The sequence below is a fragment of the Neomonachus schauinslandi genome, chromosome 7 (assembly GCF_002201575.2).
Source record: "Neomonachus schauinslandi chromosome 7, ASM220157v2, whole genome shotgun sequence".
Lineage (NCBI taxonomy): Eukaryota > Metazoa > Chordata > Mammalia > Carnivora > Phocidae > Neomonachus > Neomonachus schauinslandi.
Genome location: NC_058409.1, coordinates 55,243,539 through 55,257,051, shown reverse-complemented (window position 1 = coordinate 55,257,051; position 13,513 = coordinate 55,243,539). Strand labels below are relative to the sequence as shown.

Genomic DNA, 13,513 nt, shown 5'->3' with positions numbered 1-13,513 from the left:
GATGGAGTGAATGGATTGTAAGCAAAATAATCACATTCACTGGCACCTTTCTGGTAATTTAAAAACTGTTTAAGAAAAAATTAAGGGAGCTCTTATTTTTCATTTTCTTCATGTTAGCTAACCATGTAGTTAATAGGTGTGCGTTTTTCTTGGTTACTTGGTAAGGAAGTAATACATATCGCAGGGCTCCAGGTAACCAGACCTCCCCATTATTTTCTACCTGAGACAGGAGCGACCTATTTTGCATGAAAGTCAATTTACGAAATGAAAATAAATTTGGTTGGGGAGGGAAGGTGGATCTGTGATTCTTTTTTGCTTTTTATATTAAAAAATCCTCGAGAGAATTTTTCCAACTTAAACCGTCTACTCTACTGAGTAACAATGTCAGAGAGAGAAATAACACGGTCTTTAGCCACTAAGATCTTAATGTGGGTGTGTCTGAGCAGTAAATACTGGTAGCTTCTTTTTGTTCATGCCCTGAAGTTATATAGCACTGGAGAATCCAAAAGCGAGATCATTTGCATTATTTGATTTCAGCCACAGGTTTAGAGGCAGATAATCTTATCATTTTCCTTGACAGATGGAGAGATTGGGATTTAGTGAGCTGGGTCTAAGAAAAGTAGTTAAGTTCATTGCATTGAAGGCAGCATCCCTTGAGTGCCTGCCTGTGCCAGGGGGATGGGGCAGGTGGGCATTCCTCCCAGGTACCTACATCTCTTATGTATACAGAATCTCCTTTCTGTTCAAGCAGGGCCAGCAAACCTCCTGATGCCGAGCAACCTCACACACTGGGGTCCCTCCAGGGCCAGATGGCAGTGCTATGCCTCACGGGACTGTCCTCTCCAGTCTCCGTAGTTCAGGCTGCCTGGCCCAACATGGACTCACGGGCCTGAGGATTGTTTTAGAAAATTACTTTGTATTTACATTGTTGGGGAGCTACTCTATGAAGGCGTATACACAGATTGTGTCTTTCCATAATGTCAGCTTTATTGAATCATAAAGCAAGGTTAACATAATTGTAAAAGCAGGTTCAGAATTCCAAACTCAATGACATTTCACTGCGCATTTACCTTGGCTTCATATACAACACACAAAACCAAGTACAGTATAAAAGTCACATAACAAACAAGATAAAATAGGGTAAGTTAATGAACCCAATGCAAAGTCAGTCTACAAGCACACAGCTGAGATGAGGTCTCGACCGGTGTGGGTCCACTCAGTGCTTCCTGCTTAGTATGTTCAAGCAGGGGAGGATCTCTATTATGTTCAGAGATCGACTGGGCAGGACCTTCGGTGGCAGTTGCCTTTCTGATGCGGTCAGACGTGGAAGGGTCAGTGTCTGGAGAATATGACAGTTTGCTGCAAAAATCTTCCCTTTTTAAAGGAGTTTGATCAGTCTAGCCCTTCCAGACTTCGGATTCTACCAATCATCAGTTCTCGGTTCATCCAGGCTCTCTTGGCTTTGCTGGTCATCACTTCTGGATGCCAACAGGCTGTGAAGAGTTTTAGTGATATTTATTCTCAGCTCATCACCCTTGTCTGCTTTCCTCATTCATGACATCACTGCTTGATGTGAGTGACTCCATCTCGCTCTCCACATTATGTGTAGATCCTGCCATATACATAGTCTACCTAAATGTATCCACAAATGTGCATGCTTTCTTAGGACCTTTTTACTCTTCCTTCTGTGTTTACCTCTTCCCTTTCTCTTTTCACACCAGCTGCCACTCATCAACCGACAGTGTATCTTCCTCATTTTTCTTCATATATATATATAATCTTTATATATCCTACGCAGATCTGTATATTATTTAAGAATAATGACATCATATTATACATATTTTTCTGCATTTGGCTTTTCTCCCAGAAGAGTTCCTTCAGAAATCCCTCTAGGTCTTCTAGCAGAGCTCCAATCCGTCCTTTTTAATGGCTGCACAATATTCCCAGGTGTGAACACACATCATTTACCCAGCCATTCTCCAGCTGACAGGCATTCCTGTGTTTCCAGTTTTTTGCCATTCCAGATAATACTGTAATAAACATCCTAATACATAATACTTTATGTATTAGTACTTTTAGTTCTACAGAATAGATTCCCAAGAAGGGGATCCCCGATTATATCTATTTTTAATTAACAGAAATTGCCAGACTGCTTTCCTAAAAGCTTCCACATCTCCACTAGTAATGCATGAACATACCCTTTTCTTTGCCTCCCTTCTAGCTTTGGCTGACAGACCTCTTCGTTTTTGTTAGTGTGATGGATCTAAAATGAGACCTTACTATTACTTTAATAGCACTTCCCTGAATGTAAGTGATGTGAATCCTTTCACAAATTTCTTGGCCATCTGATTTTGTTCTTAGGTCATTTGCCTACTCATATTTCTTGCCCATTTTTTTTTATTGGGTTGTTTGTCTTTTTCTTGTCAGTTTGTAAGAGCTCTTTGTGTATTAGGGTTGTGGCTGAAGTTGCTGAGGCCTCTGTCCCAAGCCAAGATAGCTGACTAGGAGGCTTCTCTCCCTCTGTACTGTAGGGATAGTTGAAACAAGCCCAGGGGTTGTTTAGCAGAACTAGGAAGGCTATGATGACCTATGGCCACAGACTGCTGGTCACTGTTTAAATACTTAGTCTGAACAGAAGACTGTATTGAGCCAGGATGTAGCTGTGTGCGGAGGACTGAGAAGGTGAGGCAGTTCAGTACTGTGCTGCCTTCCACCGGTTAAGACCTCCGAGAGTGAAGGCCTGCCAAGGCAGAGGATGTCCCTCTGCCGCCCTTGGAGGGGCAGCGCTGTGCTGGCCGACATTTACAGTGCTGCATGTCCCTGGCTCAGATGAGGCAGTCCACTAAATTTAAAGGATTAAGACATCAAAATCAGTGCTTCTCACTCTTGTTTCCACCCTTGCTCTTACAACAGATGGCATTCATGTATGTGGCACTCCTCTGGGCATCCCAGATTTTGAAGAAACCCAGAGACATCTTGCAGGGAGGTAAAGCATGACAGTAATTGGTCACCCTGGCACTTTTAGGGGCACATCAGTAATGATCACTCTCAGACTCTGGCACAGGTAAGACAGTCTGCAGCTTATATATAGTTTTCAACCCCCAGCTCAAGAAAGCATTATCAGAATGCAAAGCAATAGTCTTGATATTATAGAAAACCTTTAAATCTCTTTTAATTTATAAAAATACAAGAATTCATAATCCTATTGTCTCCCCTTTGTGTCTATCTAGTAATAAAAAAAGGAACTCTGTGAAGAGAGGATTCTAATATAGAAGAAATGAAATTCTAAAAAAAAAAATAGAAAAATTTTAGGTAAATTTAGGTTACCAAAAACAGTTTCTAATACTAAAATCTGGTCTGTTTACTAACCATAATGTTTACTAAGCATAAAAAAATTATCCTTGAAAATTGTAACTCCCCTCCTGATCCTATTACTCCCCCTTTGGGGACTTTGGGGATTTAGTAAATCTCTTGCAGGAAATGTAGCCTTTTAATTTCCAAAGACTTTTTATACTAATTGGCTTTCATGAGAAACTATATTCAAATCAATGCCCGTTGTATCACAAGATATGTAAATAGCTAATTCTTTTGTTAGAAGAGGACTGGCACTTGTCTTTTTTGATGATTCTGGTAAGTTTGTGACCTTTTTTTAACATATGAGTGATATGTTTAACGTGATGCCTGATCCTGACTAGAACAGCTTGGTGGGGAGAAAAATGAGATTTAGAAAACTATAACGTATCTGTAACAAGACTCTTAGCAACTGAAATAAAAGCTTACACTAAACACCACTACTATTATAGCAACTTATTTTTCCTGTTCCCAACTGTGTCTTCTGTCATTCCCAGTTACGTTAAAAAAAAAGAGATTCTGGAACTTTATCATCTCCACAGCTGTTGGTTCAAAACCTGACAGTACAAGTGGACACTGGCTATCTCACTATGTATCTTGGCCTTGATTTTCCCCCTGAAATAAATTCTCAGAAGACCTCCAAGTCTGCCACGTGTTCTCTTATTATTTTTAAATTTTCAAAACAAATTTGTTTAGAATTACACATTTGGTCCTTCGTGAAGTTACTCCCCGAAGACTAAACTTCACCTCTTCTATCCCTCCTTGTTTGATAGGTTGTTTCTGTGATAAACTGTTTTAATAGGAAAGACTTTGCAATGATAGTCACTGGGTTGTGTGTGGATCCTTTCAACCACAGATACTTGCTGGACAGAGAAGCAGCTATTACTTTTATTTCCTTCCTTAATTAAAAGCATTGACAAAGCTTTTTATCTTTTAAATATATAGAGGAGGGGCGCCTGGGTGGCTCAGTTGGTTAAGCGACTGCCTTCGGCTCAGGTCATGATCCCGGAGTCCCGGGATCGAGTCCCGCATCGGGCTCCCTGCTCGGCAGGGAGTCTGCTTCTCCCTCAGACCCTCCCCCCTCTCATGTGCTCTCTTTCTCATTCTCTCTCTCAAATAAATAAATAAAATCTTTTTAAATAAATAAATAAATAAATATATAGAGGAGATGAGCAATACAGAAAACTTCTTTTTGTTTTATAACTGGAGCAACTGTGACAGGGCGAGAAAAAAAAAGAACACTAGAATAACGTGGTGCTAGCCAGTATTCTGGTATCTGTTTAGGGGGCTGTTTACTGAATTTCTTTAACTCACTGCCTGTCCTCTGAATTTATCCTAGCACTGCTGATGGTTCTTTAGAACTCAGGATTCATGCTACAGTGTTGCTACCTGACAACTGACATTGGCTGGAAACTCTGAGGCAATGACAGGGACCCCCCAAGGCCCACAGGACATGGCCCACCAACTAATTTAAAGGTAAAAATTCAGAAAACTGCTTTGTATATTTGTTTTCCTAAGTATGTATATTTTTAAAACGTTTTAGTGTTTTTTTAGTACTGCCATTTTCCTCATAAGCACGTTGGCTTTTTTGTTTTTGTTTTTGTTTTTAAAGATTTAATTTATTTATTTGACACAGAGAGAGAGAGAGAGGAATCACAAATAGGCAGAGTGGCAGGGAGCAGCAGAGGGAGAAGCAGGCTCCCCGCCGAGCAAGGAGCCCCATGTGGGACTCGATCCCAGGACCCTGGGATCATGACCGAGCCGAAAGGCAGACGCCCAACGACTGAGCCACCCAGGTGCCCCATAAGCACGTTGTTTTTAAAGTCACAAAACAGAGACTTGTATTTTGAAAAAAAATTTCCTCACTGAAAGGTCTTTAAAAGGCTGTTCACCACGGGCACTTACACCCCTCAAGTTTAAGAAACAAATCCTTCGTTCCCAAGGCTTTCCTTTTGGCTCGTTCCAACAGTTTGTTCCCTAACACTGAGAGCAGCAAACAAAATGAAGCTCTTACTCTGAGAAGAGGAACCTTTTTAAAAGAGAGCGAAGGAGACTAGTTAAAACTCACACATACAGCACTTATTTAGCTGGTGCTTCCCATTTCCTTAGTATCAGTACCTGTGAGCTGGGGACCCGTCTGATCTTGAAGAGCGCTCCTAGTGAAGGGCAGAAGGGCTGGACAGGGCTAACATTCCCTGAGGACTAAACCGTTAATAGTATGAAAAAGAAACCCAGGTACCCGCAAACGAACCGTCGGATTTTTATGTGTAACAAAAAGGCCGCCACCTCTGGCCGCCGAAGTTGTGCATGCGAGTGTGTGTCTAGTCGGGTGGCTGTCCTTACCTTCTCCCTCGAAACGCAGGCGCGGCGGAGAGAATGCGGAGTGACGAGCTGACGGCGCCCATGGACGACACCGGCGGGCGGGACGGCCCGTTCCCCGGCCTGGCCCCGGCCCCTCCCGGCCGCCTGGGGGCGCAATACTGCGAGGCCTGGGGCTACTTTCATCTGGCCCCCGCGCGTCCGGGCCACGCCGCGGGCCAGTGGGCCACCTGCCGGCTGTGCGGGGAGCAGGTGAGCCGCGGCCCGGGCTTCCACGCGGGCACCCCGGCGCTGTGGAGGCACCTCAAGAGCGCGCACCGGCGGGAGCTGGAGAAGAGCTCCGCCCGCCGCTCGCCGCCCGCCGTCCCCTGCCCGGCGCAGCAGCCACCGCCGCCGCCCGGGCCCGCCGAGGGCGACTGGGCGCGCCTGCTGGAGCAGATGGGCGCGCTGGCCGTGCGCTGCAGCCTGCGTGAGCGCGAGCTGGCGCGGCGCGAGGCTGCCGTGGAGCAGGGCGAGCGCGCCCTGGAGCGGAGGCGCAGGGCCCTTCAGGAGGAGGAGCGCGCGGCGGCCCAGGCGCGGCGGGAGCTGCAGGCCGAGAGGGAGGCGCTGCAGGCGCGGCTGCGGGAAGTGAGCCGCCGCGAAGGCGCCTTGGCCGCCGCCTCTGCCCCGCTGCAGACTCCGCTCAAAGAAGAGCCGGAGGGGGAGAGGGACGGCTTTATAATCACCAAGGTCCTCCTGTAGGCTGTGGTCGCTTTGCGACCCCAGTCCCTCCCATGCCAGCGCTACTCCAAGTGTGGTCCGCGGACCGGCCTCACCTGGGACCTGAATCTCAGGCCCGCCGACATCTCCAAATGTGGGCCCTTGAGAAGCGCTTCGGAGGCCGAACCAAAAATCACTAACGCTCCGTGGCCCCCCCAGGATGCCTGGGAGCACAAGCTCCAGTGGCCTCCTTTGCTGTTGGCCTTTAGGAGCCGGTTTTCTTCCCACCGCCTTTGGAATGACAGCTCGAGCAACTTCGTGAGACTAGGTCACCCGGAGTCTCGTACGCGGTGACTTTGAAAGGACAGAAACTTCCTTGTGTACCAAAGACTATCATACTACGTGCCTGTACACCAGCCAGGGCAACCCAGGGTGGAGGGAGCTTGGAAATGAGGATAAAGCGTTTTATCCAAGAAGAGTTTTACTCCTTTCCCAATGAATAAATCTTTGGTAATTGGTTTGCCCAGCACGAAGTTCTGAAAAGGGGGCCACTTAGCTTCCACAACGGCTCTTTACCCTGTCCTCTCTAGTGCCTCATTGGCGCAGTCTGAGCGAACCCCTGTGTACTCCCCTCCCAGCTTGCAGACTATACCAAGTGCACCCTGTCCCACCCCAGCTGTTTTCTTTCCGTTTCACACCCAGTGTCAGCTGTAGTGAGTTTCCCCACTTTCCCACCTCACACTCCCTTACTAGTAAAACATGATCTACTCCCTCGTTAGGAAGGGAACTTGGTTTCCCACATCTCCACAATCCTCGCTTCTGGGTCACAGTAGAAGGAAGGCATTCCTCCCATCTGAGGCCACCTCTGTCTCTTTTTCTGTTCCCATCCATTCCTCTTCCACCGTTACTGGACCTTTGCTCCATTATTGTTTCTCCTTTCTTCTGACTTATTCCCTCCCTTCCCCAGACTACTCTTCCTCAACAACAGGCTGCCCCCACTGAACACTATCCAAGGGGGGCCCAGTTATCCCTGCTGCCTATACTTCCTCCCATACGTCAATTCTTCACTAGTGATCAGCTTCCCATCCTACCCTGGACCCTTAAGAGCTGAATATGATGATTTATTTTCAGCCTTTGTCTTGCTAGTACAATGAACACCCACATACACCCTCCACCTAGACTGAGCAATTGTTAATATTCTGCCTTATTTAATTTTTTGGCCCTCTGCCCCAAACATGCATCACATTTCATCCAGAAGTATTTCACCATATATATCTCCTAATAGCGTCTAAAATAATTCTTAATCAAAATTCCCCAATTGTCTCAGAAATGTCTTATCTTTTCTAAAACAAAACAAAACAAAACAAACCAGGGTCCAATCAAGGTTCATTCATTACTTTTTGATTATAACTTTGTCTCTTTTAGTCTAGAACAGCTCCCTTATTTTTTTTTCCATGACATTTTTGAGAGTCCCAGCCATCTGTCTTATAGAATGTCCTTTATTCTGGGTTTGTCTGATTGTTTGCTTAAGCCAATTTATGCACTCATTCTTGGCTCATCTACCTCTGTGCCAGTGACTCCTGGCTAACTCCAGCCTCGAGTGTTCCTCCCAGTTCAGTCCCTCATGTCCAACCCCTGCTGCATGTCTCCCCCTCTACTTGTATATCCTGCCACTGCTGAGGAAAGGGCAAATCTGTTCAGTTCCACATTCCCACCCCTTAACCCAAGAACTAACATTTACTGGGCTCTTAAAATGTACAGGTACATACTGCACACTGCATTCATTACGTCACTTCATTCTCATAGCAGCTCCCTGAGGAGGTATTAATACTATGCCCATTTACAGCTAAGGAAACAGATAAAGAGGCGTTAAGTAGCTTCCACAAGATCATAGCTGGTAAGTAGCGTTGAGATCCAAATCCAGTCTCTACCTCCAGATGCGCTGTTCCTGGCTGCTGTACTGTCTCCCTTGCTAGTCACTGAGCTGACACCAAGTTTCCTCCCTCTCATTCCAGGTAATATGTCAGTGACATTAACATGCACTGAGCATTCACCATGTGCCAGAGCTGTGCTGAGCTTACAATAACTGCCTACCATGCAGTAACCCCATGACATATGCCTATTTTGCAGAGGAAGAGAGAGGCTCAGGGAGCTAAGTAATGTTGAGGCAGAGTGGGATTTGAACTCATGTCACTGAATCCTAGGTTCCTGTTTCTACAAAGTGCCACACCTGTCTTCCTTCTGATGCCACCTGTCAACCTCAGGCCTCATTTATCATTCATCTAGGGTTCATCTTCCCATCCTTGTCTTCCCCAACTGTCCCCTTCCTAACACTCAACTTGACCAAAGGAACTGTTCTAAGCCAACACTGATTGTATCACAATGCCTGCTCAAAGGCACCCCAAGATCACCCATCATCAATAAGCTTCGATTTTGTAGCTTGTCATTCAAGTGCCCCCACCCTGCTGCCAGTCTTATCTGTCCCCTCTCCTACCTATACTATATGCTCCAGCCCAACCGGACTCCTTGTTCCTCCTGACATGTCCTCATCTTGGCTCCTCTATGCCTGTTTGCCTTCCCTCCACTTAAAAGGCCCCTTCAATCTCTGAGTATGAAGAATTCCACCCATTTTCAAAGACCAAGTTCAAACTCAACTGCTTGCATGAAGTTTTCCTTGATTACTCCTTATTTAGAGATGATTTTTTACTTCTCTGGACTCCTTGGCATTTTATAATCTCATAACACTTCGAACAGGCCATCTGGCATATGACTCTATGGGTTCTCGTCTTCCCTCTCCTGCCAGACCTGCACCCTTGGGTTAGCCTTCTATTCCCACAGTGCTTTGTATATAATAGCTGCCCAATAAATAAATTTGAGGCATTGACCTCAGTGTTTTGAAGGTTTTACAAGTTAGTTTTCCCACAGTTACTAATATAATTATTCATTTATCTTTAATTCTGAATAGAATTCATAGCAGAAAAAAATAGCTTAGAAGGAAATAGCAGTAATAATTTAAGCTGTTTAGTCAATAAAGATTTAGTAAGTATCCATTATTGCGCTGTTTGGTTTGAATCCAAATTAGTATATCACTACTAGTATGTCATTATCAGGAATGTTTTTCTTAAAATGTTTTTCATTACACAAGTAACACAAATGCATTGCCCCAATCTAAGAAGAAATCAGAACATCCCCCAAATTCCTGTCACCAATAAAACTGCTACAAACATTTTAATGTATTTTATTCTTCTGTCTTTCACAATCTTTACATTATCCTAAAAATAGTATGTTATTTCCGTAAGTACTGAAATATAACTACTTCATGTGGATGTGTAACTTGGGCTATAAGAGGAATTTGAACTTTTTAGAAGAAATCTTCTGCAAATGTTACTCTTCTATTTCACCAACTGTTAGAACTATTAATATCAGCAAAGACTGACTTTCAGAATCGCAATTGCTTCCTCAAGAAAGATAAATAATGGGAGCACCAATAGCCTGTTTAGGGGACGGGGGAATAGTTAGCCTGACTAGTAACTTAGTGCTGGCTGTGGGAGTTAAGCAAAGAGATTTTACTTTCTGCTTTATATACTTCTGTACTGTTGTACTTTTTTTATACCAAGCATGAATTACTTTCATAATCAAAAATAAAATTTACATTCCTCAAATGAGAACTCCTGACCATGAGCATTCCACTTTCTTAGGTAAAATAAACAAAACCCAACACAAGGACTGTTGTAATCCCTACTTTTAGAGAAGCCTAGAGAGAAATGCAGCCCTTGTCCAGTCTAACACTATCATTTGACAGAAGAGAAAAATGAGCCCCAGAGTGGCTTGCCCACTATCAGGAGATAGTGGCTATGGTGGTCACCTGACTCCAACCTCAACAGATACTGTGCCTCTTTGGCCTTAAAGACTTCCGCTGGCTCATCTGTGAAAGCCCAAGGGCTGTCAGGACCAATAAGCCAAGCTGGCCTCCAGAGGACGTAGAGATGGGTTATGGGGACTGCACTGGTCTCTCTGCCTGTGACCCAGTCGACTCACAGAGAGCTGTCATTGCTGATGGGTGACAGTGACACACCTTGCCTAGATCAGCAGGGCTTCTCTGACTTCTGTGACTGGCTTACTAATAGCGCCACCCACGTGCTGCCTTTGAGAGCAAGCACACAGTGGGAGGTGGATGGCTGGAATGGGGATGCAGAATGCCCTGAACCCAACTCCTGAACTCCTGCCATGATGTAAAGTGATCAGTCACTTCTTTAAGTTTAAATTTGGCAGAGAGGAGGGGGAAGCAAAGCAGGGCACTGACAACCAAAGTTGAAACAGCTAGAGCCCTTTATATACCTAAGCTGTCATCCATGGAGCTGGAGAGGGAAGAACTGGTTTGGGCTTTCTATTTTAAATAGCTGTCCATGTCTTTAACATCTTAGAAGGGATTCATAAAGACTGGACTTTTGTTTTGCTGCCACTCAATAGGGAATTCTATTTCTAAAGGTTTGAACTTCTTACCTTTCCACAACCTAAATCTGCTTGTCTGCAAAATGGATGAGGTGATCATTAAGGTCCTCTTTGGCTCCAACATGGTATGATTACATGAAATACAGTTTAACATCAACTGCCTTTGAGTCAATGAGTTGTTTGGTTTAATTGATTTTCTTGGTCACTGCAAATTTAGAAGTAAATGTTGACAGTGACATGCGTATTCTCAAAAATAAAAGGAGTGTATCAAAGTTCTTCCATAGTAGTGAAGTACTAACTCTATCATTCACTCCCTAGAACTGAAGATGTGTGCAGCAGTTATGAGTATGCTCTGTTGTACCCACTCTTTTGTCCTCATGACACCCTGCAGGCAGGGCAAGTATAATTTTCCATATTTTACAAATGAGGCCATACACTTCAACAAGGTGAAATGACCTGCTGAAAGACAACAGCAGATTGGAGGCTGGAACTCAATCCATGGATCCCGGTCATACCTGGGGCCAAAAAGTTGCACTTCCTCTCAGGCCTCCCTTCCGGTCCACCTCTTGACCAGTGCTATCCTGGCTGGAGTGCCTACCGACACTTGGGTTGATGTTGGCTGCTTTCCACCCACAAGCTCTGGTGTTGGGGGTAAGCCAGACTTTAAGGAAGTGAGGTTGGCCATTGTATTAGTTTGCTATTGCATATGTAACAAATTACCACAAACCCAGTCCTAAAAACAACACAAGTTTATTATCTTACAATTCTGCAGGTCAGAAGTCTGAAATTGAACTCAGTGTCAGCAGAGCTATGTTCCTTTCTAGAGGCTCTAGGAGATGTTTTTTTTGCCTTTTCCAGCTTCTAGACGCTGCCCACATTCCTTGGCTTGTGGCCCCTTCTGTCAAGGTCAGCAAGGGCCATTCTTTCTCACATTGCATCACTCTGCTACCCTCATCCACATTAAATGGACCCTTCTTATTTTATGGTCAGTTGGTTAGCAACCTAATTCTATCTGCAACTTTAATTCTTCCCTGCCAGGTAACATATTGGTAGTTTCCAGGGATTAGGATATAGACATTTGCTGGGGGGGGCAAAGGTGGGGGATCTATTATCTGCTTACCACACAGCAGTATCCTGCCTGGCTTAGGTTTGGAGGTATGTGAGAAAGGCAAAGTGCTTGATGGGGAGCCCCTATTCCCCAGAAATCAATACTTTAATGGGGGTCCTAATCTCCCCCACCCCTCCTTATAAATCTGCCTAGTGCAGGGAGTGCTCACAGACTTTTCTGAGACAGATCCCTGCAAGGTGGGTGTGAAGGATGCCTCTGGGGGAAAATCAGAGGCCTCCATAGTGTAGAGAACTAAACATTTAAATATCTGTGCACTAACTAGGATCTGAATGACTAGGAAGGTGGTGATGTTTGAGTTGTCAAGCCTTTGGAGTCAGATATGAATTAAAATTTAAGCTTCCCCCCAAAAAGAGAATACTCAAATACTACGATTAATAAACATGTTGAAATATTTTTTAAAAAATCTAAGCTTCCAAACATGTATGTTACATGTCACCTTGGCAACCACCTTAACCTCTCTGAAACCCAGTTTCCTCATCAGTAAAATGGGGATAATATATACCTTACAGGGTTGTTAAAATGATTAAGATATTTGGGTAAATTCTGACATATAGTTTAAACTCAGTAACTATGACTTCTTTCTCTCTTACTTATCTGAATAGAAGCTCAAAATCAAGCCAAAGGATCTCAGAAAGAGCAAGTTCCCTGGGATGAATGCTGAGAGCAGCTGCTCACAAGCCACATAGGTTTGCCAAGTCATTTTCCTTCATGATAGATACCTGAGTTCTCAAATGAGCCAATCCAGTCAGAACTCGTTATGACTTGTGACTATAAAGTAGTTTGACCAAAATTACAAGTAAATATATCAAACCCTATCCATCTAAGTACTTTTCCCTTCAAGTAGTTACCTTGAAAGACTAGTTTTTCCAAAAATGCTTCTATGCTTAGAAGTCTCTGGAACTCCTCTTCCAGAGTAACTCTCAGAGTCTTAAAAACTTCCTTCTTAAAAGCATCCTTAAGTTGGCAAATACTCATATTTCCAGGAAAATTTTGATTTTTGAAAAGAGCTGCCAGTTATTCAGAGCCCAGACTGGTAAATATGGTAGAACCAGATTAAAACATTTCTGGTTAATAAGGTGTGATTATAATAAAGCAATAATTATTTTTGTGTGGCTCATAAATTGGCCTTGATAGTGTTATATATGAAGGTTAAGTAAAGGCAACATGGTCCTAGTAGACATTAAAGTCCACTTTAGTGGGTTTATGATGTGAATTAATTCAGATAGCACTGGGAGTCATTACATACTTAAATAGTATTAAATGTTTCTTTTTATGAAAATTTTAATTATGACATTCTCTGAAATCTGATTTCATAGTATTAAAATAAAGGCTTTAAGGAAAAGCATTAATGCTAATGAAAGCTTTATTATTTCAGTATATATTCTCCTGGGCCTTTGGTCAAGATAAGTAATGATCAGATGAAGGAGTTGGCAACCTTCCTGGCCTCTGCAGTCCACTAGTAACTGAAGGCTAAGTAACACACTCACATGTTTAAATACATTTAACAATATTTTACCAACTTCTCCCTCTCTTGCTTTTTGGACAATGAAATACCATGGCATC

The 13,513-nt window shown here is 43.8% G+C and overlaps 2 protein-coding genes and 1 non-coding gene across 3 annotated transcripts in view; 2 read left to right on the top strand and 1 right to left on the bottom strand.

Annotated features, from left to right (window-relative positions):
* The window catches only part of AGGF1 (angiogenic factor with G-patch and FHA domains 1), a 62,597-nt gene that overhangs the window by 6,195 nt on the left and 42,889 nt on the right, over positions 1 to 13,513 (bottom strand). The window lies entirely within an intron of this gene.
* LOC123325447 lies at positions 2,668 to 2,805 on the top strand. Its single transcript, XR_006540451.1, has one exon. It is a non-coding gene; the product is annotated as a small nucleolar RNA SNORA47 (small nucleolar RNA).
* Positions 5,718 to 10,029, top strand: ZBED3 (zinc finger BED-type containing 3). The gene has a single exon (XM_021701958.1). The coding sequence runs from the start codon at positions 5,728 to 5,730 to the stop codon at positions 6,409 to 6,411; it is 684 nt and encodes a 227-aa protein (XP_021557633.1). The 5' UTR covers positions 5,718 to 5,727; the 3' UTR covers positions 6,412 to 10,029.